At 39.6% G+C, this 18,917-nt stretch overlaps 1 protein-coding gene across 2 annotated transcripts in view; it reads left to right on the forward strand.

Moving 5' to 3' along the window:
- Window positions 1-9,419, forward strand: part of SLC37A1 (solute carrier family 37 member 1) — a 39,949-nt gene extending 30,530 nt beyond the window's left edge. For both annotated transcript variants that reach the window (XM_062573775.1, XM_062573766.1), the window contains exons 14-20: window positions 157-242; window positions 913-961; window positions 1,289-1,362; window positions 2,879-2,957; window positions 3,535-3,632; window positions 5,892-5,944; window positions 6,643-9,419. In XM_062573775.1, the coding sequence (XP_062429759.1) occupies window positions 157-242; window positions 913-961; window positions 1,289-1,362; window positions 2,879-2,957; window positions 3,535-3,632; window positions 5,892-5,944; window positions 6,643-6,658 (455 nt within the window). In that variant the 3' untranslated portion in view covers window positions 6,659-9,419. The remainder of the gene's footprint in view (window positions 1-156; window positions 243-912; window positions 962-1,288; window positions 1,363-2,878; window positions 2,958-3,534; window positions 3,633-5,891; window positions 5,945-6,642) is intronic.
- The last annotated feature ends 9,498 nt before the right edge of the window (window positions 9,420-18,917 follow it).

Raw genomic sequence — 18,917 nt, forward strand, 5'->3', positions numbered from 1 at the left:
TATTGTCAATCCACAGCCCTGTACTGTTGCGTACAAGTTCACATTAAAAGCTGTACTATATTGTTGTAATCTGGGTTGACTTTCATTAAATTTGTCTGATATTTAGTGTGTAAAGCATGCACAGAGCATGCCCCTCATATCTGTCTTTTCTTGCAGGTGGAATTTTGGCAGGCCTGATTTCAGATCGACTGGAGAAGAGGGCATCTACCTGCGGAATGATGTTATTGCTGGCAGCACCCACAGTAAGAGTTTGACCATGCATGGATTAGACTTTGTCAACATTATACATAGGATGTTCTGAAAACAGAATCTTCCAACTCAAAAATAAAAATTCATGCTGGATTCAAAGTTGGCATGAAAAATTGAGTATATGAGCAGCTGTAGAGATTTGGGCTGGCTTTACTAAACATGTTCAGTGCATTGCATGTTACAGGATTCTGTGGAAAATCTATTACTGTTTTGTAAAATGTGCTGTCCAGCTTTTAGCCAGTATTTTAGCTGCTCCAAGGATAAAGGTGCTGTGCTATTACTACTGGAAAACTGACAGCTGTATGTATGAGGTGCATTTTTCTTTAGGAGTTTTGATGCTATTGTAAGCAGTATTCTGTGCTTTGTTGACACTGGCAGATTGAGAGTTTAAAATTGAATGGTCTCATCATGTATTCCTTTCTTCTGAGAAGAGGAGCAGCAATACTAGAGAATAGGAGCATACCCCTTATTTCCTTCTCCAATTCCATCAAACAACCATCACACTGTTGTTTAATAGACTTTTGTAAAACCTAGGAAATCAGAGCTACTTCTCACATAATACCACTTAAGATACTTTTTAGTTAACATGAGGAAAATGGAGTCCATAGGATTAATCCTTATGTTTATATTCTAGCATGTCTGTTTTTTTCATCTTTACCACAGTTGTACATGTTCTCTGCAGTCAGTAAAATGGGCCTTGAGGCTACTATAGGTGAGTATTTTGCTTCCTGTGAGCATCCCCTACTTGTGTGGGCCAGTTTGGTTAGACTTCCCCCTTTTCCTGAACACCAGGATCGATAAAGGTTTTGGGAAGTGCCTTTTGGCTCAGCCCTATCTTCTAATATATTTGGGAATTCCTCTCATGGAATAAACATTGCAAAAATGTATGTAACGTTTCCTGCTTTCCCAATTCTGGAATGGGGTCAGGGGAGGTAAGGGAAGATCTAAACTATTTGAGAACTGCAAGCAATGCCATCTGTTCTAGTTGGCATCCATTCCAGGCAACTCACATTTCCTCTTCTTTGTCCAACTTCAACAGTGATGCTACTTATCAGTGGTGCCCTGGTGAATGGTCCTTATGCACTGATCACCACTGCTGTCTCTGCTGACTTGGTGAGTTTGTCTTTCTCTCTGTTTCTAATGTAGCAAGTTTGGCCTCTGGAGAGAGTCCTCTGACTTCTGCAGAGTGGTCAGTGAAGGGCTGTATTGTCCCAAAGCAAACAGATAAGGAGCTGATTAGGCAGAGCGTTGAACTCAGCAACTGAGATTGCTTTAGAGTTTGTGTGTTAGCGTGAATTAGTCTAATGCTTGTGAGAGGCTTCTAAATTATCCTTGCCTTCTAACAAGAAAGACCAAAGATGGGATATTGTAGATGAGTGCTAAATATAATAGATAAATGTGAAGATTGCATGCAAGGCCAAGTCTCTATACAGATGCCATCTCTCTGCTCCCTTTCATATTTTGCATCTTTAAACAAGAAGGGGCCATGTGTCTGTGTGTATGAGATGAGCTGGAGACTTCATTCCCATCAGCACAGAAAGCTAAGCTTAGCACATAGCTTTACTTTTGCCCATGCTACCCTCTACCCTTTCTTCTATAGTTATTTTAGCTGCCTGTGGTTCCAGTTGGATAAGATCTCTCAGTTACAAATACAGTGTGAAAGCACTCATCCTGGTACCTTTCATTAACAAGGCTTCTGAAGGTTACTTTCAAAGGTACTGGTTCATGAGGGCACAAAGCAAGAGACAAAAATTCTCTAACAGCAAACACACTAAACATAGGAAAAGGAGCAGGAGTACATCCAGACTTCCTCTGAAGCCCTATCCTTGTCCCAGAGCTTTTGGCAAGAGAAAGGATGCCACATGCATTGCCCATTTTATCCGTTGCCTTGTAAAAGGGACTGCAAGCTAGAATGGTACAAGACATCACAAGACCCGTACCTGTTTCATGAGAAGAGAGTTGAAACCGTCAGATAATTCCTCAGATATCAACAAATAACCGTCTGACATGAGGAAAAGTAAAACACTAATTACCTTTACTATGTTTTTGTCAGTGTGCTGGAATTAGAGCTATTTTATTTTCAGTTCTCTAAGCTGTTCAGTTTTTCTGTTTTTTTTTTTCTTTTTTTTTCTATCCAGCTACTAAGCCATTCCTGCTTGTTTTGTTCCGAAGACCTGTCTTTTAAAATTGGAAATGAAAAGTTTCTTCTGGTTCAAGAATTCTCTGAATGAACATTTTAGTTTATAACTGTAATTCTGGTACTCCAGTATTCCTGTTTATGGTAGTGATCTTTTTCTGTTGTGCAGAGCTTTGAGTTACTAGAAGGGGAAATGATGGCCACAAATACAGCCTTGTAGCACTGAAGTGCTGTCCTTGCTACTTGAATCCACAGTGTGCAGAACAGAAAGCTTTTTTGTTCTTGTTTTTTAAATAATGTGATTTAATAAAGGAAAATATAAGCAATAGATTGATGGATTGGAGGGCTTCTTTAAGTAGCAATTAAAGGATCTGAGCTTGGATGTTTAAGGCAACTTCATAATGTGCATCTGTTGTAGAGGAATGTGAAGTAGATGCCGTTGTAGGGACTTCTTCATCTCAAAATGGTTCTAAGCATTCTTTGTCATGTCAGGGTACCCATAAAAGCCTGAAAGGGAATGCAAGAGCCTTGTCCACGGTGACCGCAATCATCGATGGAACAGGATCTGTAGGTAAGCCCGACCTCTGAGGTAACCTGCCTTAGTCACTGTAGGATCCTTAGCCACTAAAGGATCTTCGTGAAAAGGGATTCTGTCCGTTTCCCATTTTGCCAGGATTCAATACAGTTTTGGAAGTGGGCAATAGAACTAACCTAGCCTTAAGCCTCCCTAGTGGTCTCAAACCTGATGGAGGAGGCAAGAGGGTGGTAGACTGATACTAGGGCACAAATGGCAAAAGTGAATGCCATGGGGCTGCTTCTGAGGTCAAGGATATTTTAATCGTGCCCTTTGCACTGGCATGTGGAAGGAAATTCAGTTGGATTCATCCTCATGCTGAATGGGCATTTTTTTGAGCCAAAGGATGGTATTTCTAAAACTTACAGTCTTCTAGCTTCGCCTGTGTTAGGTTCCTCATTGGCTTGCAGCTGTACTGACAATGTCTTGTGTTTTCTGGGTCCTTCTAATATATAAGGTAATACTGAGTTAACTATGTGGAGAAATTGATACTCTAACTCAGGATAGCTGTCTTTCCACATAGTAAATCTTACATTGCATCATTTTGACACTCAATATCAATACTGTATTTTAGGTGCGGCTTTGGGGCCTCTCTTAGCTGGTCTCATCTCCCCATCTGGTTGGAACAATGTGTTTTACATGCTGATGGTGGCAGATGCATGTGCCTTGCTAGTAAGTCTAAAAATCCTATGTAGTTGTGATGTATTTCCTTTATGCCAAGCTATTTATATTAAAATGCAGATTTTCCTTTTGCAATTTCAATACGCTCTCCTGTAAAAACTTCCATTCCATTGTACAGGCAGTTTAAAATTAAAGAGCAAAGTTACTTGTTTTGAAATTCTCATCTAATTTTAATCAGAAGTGCAGATTAGTTCTGATGCGCTCCAATTTCTGCACAATGCACATAAGTAAATTGCTGGGTGAGCAGATTAGCAGGCATAATTGTAAGTAAACCTTTCTATATAGGCCTAGAAGATGCTTGAGATTCTGCTCACAGAAAAATTACTTTTATTTTCTTTAAAACTAGTTTATTGAAGCAGTTATAAACATTTTGCTACGTTGCAACATTAACAAAATCACTGTGATAATGAGACTATTGAAAGTTAATACACCACATTCTCCAGATGGGCCCTAAAACTGCTGTACTAGGTCAGACCAAAGTTTGGCATGCTAAGTTTTAACAGTGACCAAGAGCAGATGCTTAGGGAAGAAGTATGGCATACATATGTTGACTTACTAAAGAGTACATCCATTTCTTTTTTGTCCTGATTAAATTGAAAGTATCATGGCTAGATGATCTGAAAAGGGTGGGTTTTTTGTTTGTTTTTTTTTTGTTGTTTTTTTTTTTCTTCTGACTTGCACTGCTTTGGTTTAGAGAGGAAGGAAGACAGACACAATATGAGACAATGAGAGTCTTTCTGTACCTTTAAAGTCAGACTTGCTGCGTTACAGATAATGGAACCTTGGGGTTACATTTTTGTTTGCCTTGGATTTTTCAGACAGGCATCTGAACTAGCTTCGTGTCTGTTCTCCTCCAGTAGAGCAGAGTACTGCTTTGACTACCTCAGGTCTCCTGAAGTGTCACTTGCTTATCTCCTCCTTTTGAAGTCCTGAATGGAAGTGCTCATAAAAGGGCAGGGTGTCTGTGAGAGACTTAATAAATGCTTCTCTGTACTGGCTGTGCCTAGACAAAATGCCATGCCCACACAGTATTCTGCTGAGCTGCGTACTGTCTGCAGAGGTGCTAATGCTGAGTCTGTCGGACCATGGTTTCCTAACACAAGAAAAGGAAGAAGTTTGCTTTGAGTTTGGATTGAGACTTTTTTTCCCCCTCTCTAAAGTCAAGCCCAAAATTTTAAATCAATTTTTTTTCCCACACTTAAGATGTGAAATCCCTGGAAATTAATTAATTAATTTAGACAGTAATTGAAGGGTGTTCCTGGTGGTAGTCAGCAGCTTTATAAATTCTGATTTGTACAGTTTTTAGTTTTGTGTTCCCAGCTAAGGAATTCCATGCTCTGGAGTTGGAGTTTGGGAGTTTGTTGTAGTTTTTCCAAGCAGACTTAAAGCTCTGGGTTTTTCTTCTTTTGTAGGTATTTATTAAAAGCAAACAAGCAAATCCTACATTTCTCTGCAGCATCTGTTAAAATGCCTTTGTAAAGCTCTCTGCTTCTGAGAGGGTTAACTCTGTGTAGTTGAGATAAATCTTGCTTTTTGTAATTCTTGTTCTGCTTTTCTCTGTTCTTTGCAGTAGAACAAATAGATGCCAGTTTTTTGGCTGATAGTTTTTCAAAGATACCTGGATATCTTACATGGATATCATACACCTCTAAGTTGTTAGGTGTAACTTTTTAAAACACCAATGCTTAAAATAGTGAGGAAACTTCCATTTATGGCAGTGAGGCTCTGAGAATAAGGAACCTTGTAACAGTGAGGAACCCTCAAAGTTCTGTCTGTAGGAATCCTCAAATCTTTGGTTTGACAATCCTAATCCTACATGTGCAAATAAACATGAGTGAGTTAACTCAGACTAAGTGTGTGATTAAAACTTTTCGCACACACAGGTTTTTCAAAATAGCACCTAAAATCCAAATTTTGGAACATGTCAGTATTTGCCATGTTACCGTGTTTCCTTAAAGCCTTGGGTTCCCTCTGCTGGTTTCTTTACAGCTGTGCTGGTAAAGTAACCTTGGAAAACCACTCAGGTTTTGACACACAAATGTGAAAGGAAATTATTTGCCTCGGCTGTTTTCAATGTAGACTCCTCTTCCAAACTTTTTTTTTTTTTTTAAAGAAAAAAACAAACTTTGAACATTACAGGGTAATGTTTCAAATGAGGTATTTGAATGACAGTGTCCATCTTATCCTAAACCTTAGCCCGTTGGCGTATCTCTGTAGTTATTAACACAGATACTGTTACTATTTTTACAGTTCTTACTCCGTCTTATACAGAAGGAACTCCGGTGTAATGCAGATTATACCCTGTAAGTATTATGTATGACTATTTCTGTATAAAATCAGTTGAAAAACACATTACCCATTACCCCATAATATCTAGAAGTAGATGGAATATGCTAAGCGTTCTTTACATGCATTTCTCTCTTTGCTTTATTTCTGCTTCAAAAGAGTAATTTCATTTTGATACTTTAAATCATGGCAATTTTTCTTTAAAGCATCTTATTTTGAAAGCAGATTTTGCTGCCATAGTCTCTTGGTTTTGCTTTGTGGGGTTTTTGTTTGTTTTTTGCATATGTGATCTTTCTTGCTTTCATCACAGATTATGCACGTGGGGAAAAAGAAGCTATGTGATTGCTTGGTTTACATTTTTTAATGGTTTGAAATTTTTTTTGTCCAAAAGGTCTCCTTAAAGAAAAGGGTGGCTCTGAATTTGTGTTGATTTGAATTGAGAAAAATTTGACCAAATCAATTGGGTTACACTGGCCTAAGCAAAAAAAAAAAATACACACACACACACACACACACACACACACACACACACATATATATATAAAAATATATATATTATATATATATATATATATAAATACAGTGTAGTTTTGGAGAAATAAAATGGATGGAAAATAGAAAAATACATAGCAAGGAATGGCTCCTACATTTTGAAATTGGTAGCTGTTATGTCTCATGCATAAAATTTTCCTGCCTAATTACTGTTCTTTCCTAGCTTTAAAGAACACTGAGCTGGGAGACCAGACTTGGAATAAAGACTGTGTAAGTGATCAGAACTCTTCCCTGGAAAAAGCTTTGTGGAATGCGCTACTCTGTAGTTAAGAGATTCTACTTGGTGAAGAATTTTGCACATTTACCAGAAGCAAATTGAGAAATGCAGCTGGTAAATCCCTGAAGCTCTTATTTTTGCACGTGAATAAGTACCTCAGGATAGCAACTATTCATCAGATGGAGAAACAACAACTTTGCATAGCTGCTAGCAGAGCGCCTCAACTGAGCCAAAGAGAAATACCAAGTGCCTTTTCTTTCTTTTGATAGGATGTTTTTCATTAAATTCTTAAACTTTGTATTTTCAAAAAACAAGTCAACAATAGAGCACAAGGAATTTGAAATTGTAGCAGTCTAGCCGTGGAATGTCCCAGTGGTATTAGAAATATTGGTAAACAAAGTATCCCTTATGTCACCTTGTGCACATCGAGGGCGTCACTTCATAGAGGACAATACCAGCTGGCTATTAAGATACACTACTGTAGTGTTTTGGAGCTGCTCAGATGATGATAACCTGACCATATCATTAGATATTAACTACAGTGCTAATTCTGATCCCAAGGACAATATTTGATGTTTTTGCAGGTAATGAAATGGAATTTATAATTGCAGTGTACTGCAGTAAGCAGTTTTTACAGACTTTCTGAATGGATGTTACTCCTCAGTTAGGACTGTGTAAAAAGGAGTCCTAAGCTGCAAAAAAGCTGGTTGTGAGTCAGAATTTCCAGTAAGGGACTCTAATGATTTTCAGGGCATTATAAACTGGTTGTGCATATGTAACGTTACAGTTGTGCTACTCTTCTAGGTCAAGTTGAAATGAGAGGATGTTTCTTTGAGGTGGGAGAGAGCTAGAGAACTGCAAGCAGTCATATTTCAGTACTGCATTATTAGAAAGATTAGCTGTTTTAGTGCCCAGTGCCACAGTGATCTCAACTGTGCACTCTGATTTCTGTGATGAGGTGTGCACATGGAAGTCATTTTCAGATCAGGGCCTTAATAACCAGAAATCTCTTTCAAGTAGCTAATTACAAGTGGCTCTAGATTTCGGATTCAGAGCCAAAATATTTATATATGACAAAAGAAAATGTCCTAGGTGGTAAGTTGTAAGAGAACATTTCAGTAACTAGCGTTACCCAGCAAATAGAAAGATTAACATCTTCAAACATATCATTTCTTCGTACAGCTATCTCCTTTGCTAAACAGATGTTTCTGTGATTTTTTTTTAAGATGTGCAAAGTAAAAGATTTTTTTTGTATGAGGTGTTTATACTTAGGTTACAAAGGTTAAATAATTTAAACTGTGTATTATTCTTGACTATTTATTAAAGCTGTAGGCACATGTCTTGTTCTAAATGATGCTCTAAGTTTTGTGAAATAATGCAGTAGTCTTTATACTTGATCAACAAAACAGCATTCTCTAAAATAGTCCTGCAAAACATATGAAGAAATATCTCATGAGCTGCTGGTGTTACATGCCATGATTTGGCACATTAGTGAATTTTCAGGGCTGTTTTATAATGGTGCAGTCTTTGATCAGGATTTGATTCAGTGTATACTTTATGCCTAACTTGTAAAGTATGTATTCATTTTTCTGTGTTTTGCTGCACAGAGATACAGGGAACACCTCAGTCCCACAAAGGCTTAAGGCTTGTACCAAAGTCCTCACAAATTAGTGCCCTATGTAGGCTTTGAGCTTTGAACATTTAGATGAATGGTTGACTTCATACTGTACGAGTAAACCTGTTGATGGTGGGAATATTTGACATGCACAAAATGACTCGCGTTTGTAAATTTGTTCTGCATTTGGGCTTTAGACTGTAGTTTAATGCAATGGAGAGTTCTGCAGCAATGTTGCTTGAAGACATTTCCATCCCAGTGCAGTGGCACTGCACCCTCTGTTGGCCAGTCTGATTGTTGGTGGGACCATTTACCCAATTAGGGAGCTAGTCTAGCCCATGATGGGGAAAAATAACACTGCAACCCCAAAACAGCTATGGTGGCACAACCTCAAGGGCTGTGAGAAGAGGGAAGACTACTTTAGCTGAAGATGCCAATCTCTCTTCCCCCCCAAGAAGGTACATAGAACTATACACTCACCTATCAAAATGATTAGTGCTCTTAAAGTCTACTTTGTTTAGATTTTGTGAATCTGTTCCCCGTGAACTGAAGTCTTAGGTTAAAATGCTTTTAGTTACATTTAACAGTTACATATTATAAGGATGTTTAATTATGTTTTACATATTTTAGTTGTTGGGGCTGCTGCTGTTATTTATATATTTATTTGAAAAGCTTTTGCACTGCATTGACTCGGATATGGGATGATGACAATGCTGGGGGTGCTGGGCTGTATCTTCCTTCCATTGATTGCAAAAAGGAATTAGGACTCTTAATATGCTGATTTCTCTTTCCTTGCTAACAGGCAGCATTTTGGTTCCTTCCAGTTGTAAATTTGTTGGACAAAAATATAAAGATTGTTTTTCTTTCATAACAGCCTGAAAGATCTCCGAAGTTCTGAAAAAAATGTATGTTTTGTTAGTATTGAGTGTCAGTACTCATTCTTCTGGAAATAAATAAGATGACAAAACGTTCTGTATAGAAACGTGAGTGACCAGTAGGTAGCGCTGAATTTAAATATGACTGCAAACTTGTTTGTTTTTAATGCTGGTTATTGTGAATTTTAACTATTTCTCTCCTGTGTTGAATAAAAATGCATTCTGCTCTAAAATGACGAATATCCATGAAGAAATGTACTGTTTCTTGGTTGTGAAAGAATGGCAAATCTACTGCGGCAGGGCTCATATACTTTGTAAGACTACTTGAAACGGTGTTTTTGTTAGGAGAACAAATTAAGATTTTTTTCTTTTGAAAACAATACCCTTCACAACTGAATGTGTAATTTTGTCATTCGATGGTCCTGAGGATTGTACAACATCATTGTTCCCAATCAGTTGCATCAGATGGTGATGTTCTCCCTCCTTATTTTGGTTGAGTAGGAAGGAGGGCACTCATGATTTTAAGTCGGGGTGAGTCCAGTTTCTGCAGCTTGGCTTTAAGGTGCTTTTTCTGTTAGCTGCTTTGCTGCTTCTTCAATTTATCAGGAATTTAAATTGAAAAGTTTCATCTTTTCTTTCTACCTCAAATCATTTTGAACATTTAAGGTTTTGATTCCTTTATATTTAATGTGGTTTGTGTGACTCTGCCAGAGATATAATGGAGTCCAAGACCACAGATATACTGGGAAGAGAAGAAAGTTTTGGAGGGAAAAGGAAATCTGTTTAGAAGATTTCTGAGGGCCTGTAGCAGAATTTCTGATCAACACATGCTCAAAGTGCCTCCCTGGAATAGGTGGTGGTAATTGGGACATTTTCTAGAAGAAGGGAGACTCAGATTCAAGTTCCTGTTCTGCCTGGCTCAGGGCAGAAGCCTCTGCCAGAGTACCTGGACCTCTTTGCCCTGGCTGTTGTTGGGCACACTGTGGAGAAGATTTGTCTCTGCTGCGTGTGGTAAGGGTCTAGGGGATGGGAAAAGAAGAGGACAACTAGATATCCAAGAAAAGTGTTGTAATATTCACAGGTCAATTTGAGACTTCTTTTGCCTTTAGGTTAAGCTGCTCACATGCTCTGTGCACTAAGAGACACCTTCTCCTGTATTTTTGCCAGTTAGGAAATTCCAGAAGTGATTCTACCATCCACTTCTGAAGGCTATTGCATGTGCTGTGCCTTTCTTGCATAAATTCATGAGGATAATAATGGTGATCTTCCATTTATGTTTATGCCAGTGTTGTGCTATCTAAGACTTCTGGCTGGCTTAACTATTTAGACTGGAGAATCTTGGAGAATTAGTTGCTGCTAATAGATTTTTCCAGGGATTGATATGTGGATTTGCTTATATGAGAGGTCCTACTCAAAATTAGATGGACATAGTATGTTGTAAAAGAAATTGGAGAGTGTTTAGAATTGTTGGAGGCTGATTATTCTTCATATGGAATTAATTTGAGAAAGATTGGTTTTAATCAGATCAAGTTACTAGGCCCAGAATGAGTACCAGTAAAATTCTCTGTTCCGAATGAAATTTTATGGCCTGTAGGAGTCTGGATTAGATTATTTAATGATTTCTCCAAGGCTTAAAGTTTATCTGATATGTTGTTCTTAGTGTTGAACTATGTCACTTTCACCTTACAGCAAATTTGATTGTTTTGCTCTTTGCTAAATTAGAAATGCACCAATATGAATACTTCCTCCTCTCCCCTTGCTAATTGCACTGAGACTTGCATGCCGTGTAGGCACATGGTTCCGTTAACTTCATTGGGAATTCTGCATCAAAATGCCCTAGGGCTTTGGTAACCTTGTGCTACATTTTCTGCCACGCTGAGTTAGAAATCTCTCCATCATCCTGAAAGCTGGGAAGGAGCTGGTTTGACTACTGTTACACTTCATTTTCTTGTCCAGTGACATTATTATGTGTCTCACTTCTTCAGTGCTTAATCGAATGATTGCTATGAAGTGTTGTGTTTTATCCCTTCTTCAATGACCTTTTTATGGCTGGCTTCCAGTTTGCAATAAGGAGAAAACTAACATCACCAGCTGATGCTTTTTTTTCCCCCCTCTTTTTCCTCTGTAGTTTTCTGTTGACATGGTATAGCCAGTTGTCTTGCTGCTGCCACAAAGCTTTCACACCTTTGTGAACTGTGAATTCAAGAAGTAAACTTTTCTTTAGACGTATTTCATGGAACTTGCTCATCTCCTGCTTTGACACCTAAGCTATCAAAAATGTGTTGGAAGTCTCTTCTGATGCTGTTCTTAACTGGAAGATTTTCTTTACCTCGTGATTATTTTGGGGAATACTTCTATAAAAGCAGCTCACAAATAGTTAGCCACTTTTCCTAGTGCTCCTTTTGGTCTAAAAGTTTCTTTCAGGCAGAGGAGGGCATTAAACTGACTTTGCTTATAAGGCCTTGTAAGTATAAGTATTGGAATACTATTAAAAGGCTGATGCACTAGGTAAAGGTAGCATTTCACCTAGATGGGATTACAAAAACATTTCCTTACTGCTGATTGATTACAGTATTCACTTTTTTTTTTTTTTTTTTTTTTTTTTTTTTTTTTTTTTTTTTTTTGCCATTCTGAAGTGGAAGACATTTAAGAACTATTTTCAGGAAAGATTTGCACTGCAGCTTCTGATAGTAAGGGACTCTCTCTCTGGCTGTAAATAGAAATACATATGTTCTGTCATGCAACAACAATATGTACACACATATCCATACAAGATCCTTGCTTGTGGCCATTAGATAGCTGTCCAGATGTCAATAAATACATAAATAAATATTTTTTTAATTAAAAGACCTAAAATAAAGTACAAGTTAGCGTAAGTGGAGAGCACAGATGCTGAAAAAAGGGCAGCTGCTGGAAGTTACTGAGTTATCTCATCAGATGCTGAATATCTATTGCCTGATAATAGTTGTTTCCTGTGCTTCTGCAAAGGTTAGGGGAAAAAAAACCCCACACTGCCAAGATAGTGCTTTTTTGTGAATGAAATTTCACTGTGCCAATGGATAGAAGCACCCGGCAATTGGTCATTCTGCATCTCTAGGGCTCACTGAGTTCCACTGCCTCTGCAAAATGCATGTGCAAACTCAGGAACATGCAAAGGAGAAAAGAAAGGAGCCTGTGAAAACTGGCACTGAGCAAGTTACAGAGACTAAGCAGAAGGCTGTAGTCATGAGCTTGTAAAGATTTCATCTGAAAAAGAGCTGAGTCCTTCGTGAATGAAAAATCAGTTAGTGACTAAAAAAAAGATAGTTCAGTTTTGGAAGTAAGATGAAAAGACAGAGGAAGACATCAGGTAATGACTTAATTAAAATGCTGTAATCAGGATGCTATAGAAATGTAAACGTGGGAGTGGGTAGCGTTAAAATCTAAAAGACTGAGTTGAGCAGGGTCACTGGCAGGGAGCCTACAAGGGCCTGCTGCTCGCTGACCCCTGGAAGCTGGGCTTGGTGTTGGGAGTGTGGAGCCAGGAGGGCCCTGTGCTGAGGGGCGAGGAACAATGTGAGTGCACATGGAGCCTGTCAGCTTGTGGGTGCCCTCCCTGTGTTATTAGTAATAACCCGTAAGATAGGTAGGCGCTTCGATCTGAACAACTGCCAGAGTTCATTTGAAGTTTGGGATTTTTGTGCTCTTTTTTTTTTTTTCTTTTTTCCCCCTTTTTTTCTTTTTTTTCACTTTGTTTCCAGAAATTACTTCGTTCCTGGGCTTATATGAAATGCATGTGAGGGCTCAGGGTAATTTCCTGTCCCAGAGCTATAGTGACTGCAAGTCAGTGTGGAGCCATCTTGGGCCTTCAGTAGTTTTTAGTTTGTTTTCACTTCTCAGCATCAGTGTGGTCCTTTGCCTGTGTCATTGCAGGCTGGAGTAGGGTTAGGGGAGCAGTTAGTGGTGGAGAGGCTGAGTGTGGCTGAAACTTGGACAGTCCTTTTTAGGTAAGCTGCAGGCTTATCCCTATACAGTGCAGTTCCAAGTGCTTTTCCTCATGTCTAGATTTCTGTACTTTTTTCAGTCTAGGATTGGTGCTAGATTAGTGCTTCAAAACAAACACACAGAATCTGAATTACTCTGATATTTTCATGTATTTAATACTAATTGATTCTCCTACTCTTACCAGCTTTATAGTATGTTTTTAAAAATACAGCAGTAAGAATTCAAACTGAAAACTGTTTCTCATTATTCCTCACCCCAAGAGATCGCCTTCTTGTGCAAGCTCTACAGTGTGTCTATAGGACTTTTCCCTGTATTGCAGGATGCTGATTTTAGATTTGTTAGAAAATTGCCTTTTGTGGCTTGCGATCTATGACTGAGTGAATTTTGTTTGTTTGTTTGTTTTTCCCAAAGACTTGCAGAGGACAAAACCTTGGAGAGATTATATTGCATAGATGAATTGTGGCAGAGCTTAGATAAGAGAAGTTGGTTAACCTTATCCTCCTGCCAGTGCTTTGGCAATTGTACTCACAAGCAGCAGAAAATATCTGATCAGAGTCTACTTCAGGTAACTAATTCTGCTTTGTGCTTGCGTAGCTCAGGAGCCAGCGTTCTGAGAACCCAAAGATTTTGTTTAAGTCCTTAATTGGCATCATAGACATGGCAGTTCTTCAGTTTATCTGGTACCTGAATCCATAGCAGGTGGCCTGTTTCTTAAGTTATTCAGAAACCAGCAGCAGTTCATACTGGGGTCAGAACTCAAAGAAGCAGCCTGAGTTTATATGTTGAATTGAGAGGAATGCAGAGGCATTTGTGTGTGTGCAAACATACACATATATGCGTATACATATAGATATGTGTGTGTGTGTATATATATATATATATATGTATAAAATATATGTATACACACACACTAGTTACAGTGCAAATCAGGAACCAGTTGAAAGGGTGCTGGATTTCACCAGACATAAGTAGACTAGCTCAAAAAAAGGGGGAGGGGCATGAAAAAATGATCAGTAACTTCTGAATTCTCACCTTTTCATTTTTGCAAAATCTCTATACAGAGGGTATAATGTGTAGCAGCCAAGTAATGTACAAGCAAAACCTTTGGAAGCATTGGATTTCTTCTGAATCTTCTGCCAAACACAATGATGTTATTTCTGCTGCGGAGGATAGAGTATTGTATTTGAGTCTGAGTCATCCAATTTCACTACAGGCCACGTGAGACTTCAGCTTAATAAGTACAGCAGGTTCCAAATCTATTATTAAATCTCTCTTATCAGCTGGTAGGAAGCATTTGAACATTTTGTCATTCTGTGTCAGAATCTGCATGTTTGGTTCTACACTGACATGTAGAACTAATAATCACATAACACAGCGATTCAGTTCAGCCGTCGCCGTTGGAAGTCTTTGTAAAAAGCTTCTTCCCCCTCTTCCTCTCCCTGCAGCCTTTCTGTTAGGTGAAAAGAATAAAGCGTGATAACGGAGGAGCAAAGAGGCCACAGAAGTGCATCAGAGGCACGTTCTCCATTGCAAAGAGGAGATGCAACTCCGAGACGCGCAGGCTCCTCCGTGCTGGGGCGGCCACCCTGCCGTTGACACGTGGGCGCTTTCCGCCAGCACCGAGCAGCTCTTTGCTCTCCTCTCTGCCTTGTTAGGGGGTTTGGAAGTAGGAAAGGTTGCTTGCTTTCTTTGCGCTGAGGAAAAACGTATTACCGCAGCCAGTCTGTGTGTCTGGTTGCAAAGCAACGTGGTTGCTTAAAGGAGGGAGAGAGTGAAGCAGTCTGTTTTCTTTGGTCTGGTTTCTGCATTGCCAGTTCTCCAAACAGGGGTTAGAAATACAGCAAAAACTGGTCTGGCCAACAAATCTGGATTATAAGGAGAGAAGCCTGAGCATATATGTTTTAGTCTCACACCAGTACTGGGGCTGCATTTGACAAAGTAACTGCTTTGCTGCTGGGGAAATTCAGAGACTTGGAAGTTAAAACCTCCAGATTTCAGTAAATAATTTTTTGAGAGGGACAAAAACCCTCTCCAGCAAAGCACTTAAACATGGCAAATTGATTGAAATCCCTGAACATTTGAAGGAAAACTGACGCATCTCGTTCTCAGAATAATTTTTACATCTCTGTCATTTGAAATAAAGCTGCTTGGTCAAAAGATTACAGATGCCATGTGCAGCAGCAAGGGAAACAAGGCCCCATATTTTCCTGCTTGAAAGCCTCTACCAGAGCAGTGCATCTGTCAAAGCAACATCTAAATCTCAGTCCTGTGTGTGATCAGAAAGGAAACACCATTTCTAAGCACAGGCTGTACCTGTAGGCACTGTTTTCTAAGTTTTCCCAGACCTGTAAAAAGCAGTTAAAATGAAAGATCAGCAGCTTCAGTGCTTTCACCTATGTGTGTCTCTAAATATCCAGAACTGCCTCCTAAGCTGTTTTGCTGTCTCTGTTTTTCAGGCACAGTGGAAACTGTCCATGTAAGTGTATCCTGTTGAGAGGAATACGCGCGCACACACACACACACACACACACACACACAAAACCTGTAATAAACTGCATTGCTAGTCTTAATAACTATTTTTTGGCATAAAAAGTGAGTGTTTAGGTGCTGCCTGACCTTGCAGCAATGTTAATATTCTGTGGCAGGAGTCTATTTTCAAGCAAGTTTATCCAAGTAACTACTTCTTGAGTTTCAGTTTGATTCACCCAATATCCGATTCTGGATCTACTTCAGAGTGTGCAGCCTTTGCAAGGCTCTGCCCGTAGAGGTATCTCAGCTTTTTCCAGCTTTCTGCGGGGATGCTCTGGCTAACGGAGGCTGAGCCTGAACGCCAAATGTGGATGTGTTTGCAAAATGATCCATGGTGATGGATTTCATTTCTCCTGAGGACCTGACCGAGTTTAAACCTCATCACCTCTAGAATATGAAGCAGAATACGAAGCTAGCAGACTCTCAAGCAATCACGTCAAAGAAACGCGGCACAGATGCACTCGGAGAATAGCAGTGACACTGCAAAGAAAATGGATTCCCAAGGCACAAGAAGAGCATGCCGCCTCGCTGAGGTCGCAGCAGGGTTTCTTCTGCTAGAAATGGCAATGTTTTTGCATATCACAATGTGATGCTTTACCATGCTAACACTATTTTATTTATTGTAGCTACCACGCATCTCACTTGGGGGGAGGTTGTTCATAGTGCAGGACATCTTAAAAATTTATAGAGTAAACATAGACTTGCACGCGCACGCAGACACGCATGCACAAATCAGGCATGCTTCTGAAGAGCAGCTCTTGAGCAACCAGCAGAGTTCTAAAAAAAAAAAAAAAAAAAAAAAAAACAGTCTTGCTTGCTCAGTTCGTGAACAGGGTGTGTAGAAGACAAATACAAACAGACTGAAAGCACCATTTTATTAAGGGAAACAATGTGGTGTATTGCCTTTGGCCTTCTCCCTAGCAAACACAAGGGTCGAGCACTCGTATGTTCCAAAGAAAGTAGGACTTGGCTCCTCTGAAGGAATCCTGTTTTACTGATAAGAAGTAATTCTAGCTCTATAGTGTTTCCTTTTCCAGCTGGCACTGTTTCTTGTAGAGAGGGACAGTGGAGAGCTGAGTTGTGTTGCTAGCAGGAGAAGCTAAGATATAATGGGAAATGGTGGGGAGACTATGGCCCTCGGATGAAATGGGGCAGGGAGAAAAGGGTGGACAACCTCCAACCATAATGGTTGAGCCTGAACGTATTAGGGCAGATACAATGAGGAGCAGAGGACTGGTTAGAGGACATGATTAGGGAAAAGAAGCGAAAGAGACCAAAATAGACTGAAAGTACATGGAAAAGATGTGGAGCTGGAAAGTATTGATGGCCACAACTTTGTGCCCTTTTTGATGGCAAACTGTTGGATTTTTACTTTGCTTGTATCTGTTCAGAAACTTTCTTGAATTGCTCAGCTCTTTGTCAGAAACTTCTTCATTGCCTACTGGAAGATCAGCACTCCGTTTTGAGATGTTGACATGTCAATAGTGTGTCTTCATCAGACACTTGCACGAAGGAAGAGAACCACCATGTCCAATGTTCAGATTATGTGGAAGTAGCTGAAGATAAGGATTAAAAAAAAAAAAAAAAATCAAGGTGAATCCAGTGAAATATACTCAGAAGGAAAAAAAAGAAGTGATAAAGGAGAGGATGATAGAATGCCAAGGAGATGTGACAGGAGAGGGTCCAACCACTGATAAAGCCCATCTGGAAAATTTCCCATGAAAAGCCAGGCGCTATCAATCTGGGAGTTATCAGGGATGGCTGTGAGGATTCTCCAGGGAGTTTATCCCAAGCTCCTCTCATGCAGTGTGGTGGTCAGCACCATGACAGTGCCCTGTGCAGTTTGGTAGTGGTGTCTACCGTTCCCCAGATTCATGGCCCGTGCTACCTGTGCATACCTGGGAAGCCAGAGCAGCTCTGCTAAGGTGAATTCCCAGCCTTCAGGCTGAGGGTGGCTGCCGCTTCAACAGAGAGGACTATCAGGATGGAAGCAGTGCTGCCATCCCTTTGCAAAGGTGTAGGATGTCTGTGACACTGGCCTGGCTGCTCAGGCCATCTACCTGAGCAGCCAGATACCCAAATCTGGAGACAAAGAACAGTGATGAGTCCTGATGACACCCAGAAGTAGGACAGGGTGGAGAGACTATCAGATGTCAACTCCAAATGAAATCCTGCATGTGGTCACCAACCAAGTAATAACCCAGGAAACATGCAGAGGGCTTGACAACTGGTATCCCTTCCTTCCATTTTCTATGATTCAGTGCTGCTCTTGCTCCTGACTGTGCTATTAATTGTATGATATTTACTGTTTTTCTTAGGAACTGGAGTATTATTACTGCATGAGAAACTCAGTTCAATTTTGTTTCTTAGTGAAAGTTCTTGGCCTTCAGAGTTGTAAAGGCAAGTCCATGTACGTGGCCTGAATGGTTCAGCAAACAGGAGACAACTAAGAAGAAAAATCACAGATGTGTTATCTGAAAGCAGGCACTGATGATTTCTCATCTAATCTTATGACTTCCTTTGGTCATGACCTGTGATTTTGAGGAATGCTGGTGGCATTAACAGAGAGAAATATGATGGGTGGTGTTCCTAGGGGAAAGAATTGCTGAACTCAACATAATTTTGGAAACTGCAAAAATAGTCACTTTCCCAATTCTGTACACCTTTCAGCTTTCTGTAGAAGCAGATTAGATGCATTCAGTGCTACCTGGGCCCAGGAAGATTTTGCCATCCTTTTCATACAGTGTTGGTGGCCATACTCTGTACTCCTATGTTAAAAGATAGAGCTCTCTAATCTTTTTTTATTGAGAAATTATGCTTCTGACCATTATAAGAAACAGAACTGAACTGCCTTTGCAAACAGAACCAATATGAGAAGATGTATACATTATGAAAAAATAGATACATTATATATGTGTATTTGAGATATTACCTATCTGTAAATAAATATTTATATGTATATAGGTACAATTATGTTAAACTACAGAGTTTAATTTTTATGTACTGAAAAGAATCATGCAAAGTCTTTCTGTATTGACCCAACAGAAATTCACATGATTGGCTCCAAATTTTATGGGACACTGACATGATAAATTTGAAGTACAGTCTCCCAGTCAGGGTCTTAACTTTGGTGATGCAGCCAACTTGCTGAAAAGCAGACCCAGGTAGTAATATATTTCCCGACCATTTCTGCTGATGTGACTGTGGCTGAGTGGTGT

Source organism: Rhea pennata, chromosome 1, assembly GCF_028389875.1.
Source record: "Rhea pennata isolate bPtePen1 chromosome 1, bPtePen1.pri, whole genome shotgun sequence".
Taxonomy (NCBI): Eukaryota; Metazoa; Chordata; class Aves; order Rheiformes; family Rheidae; genus Rhea; species Rhea pennata.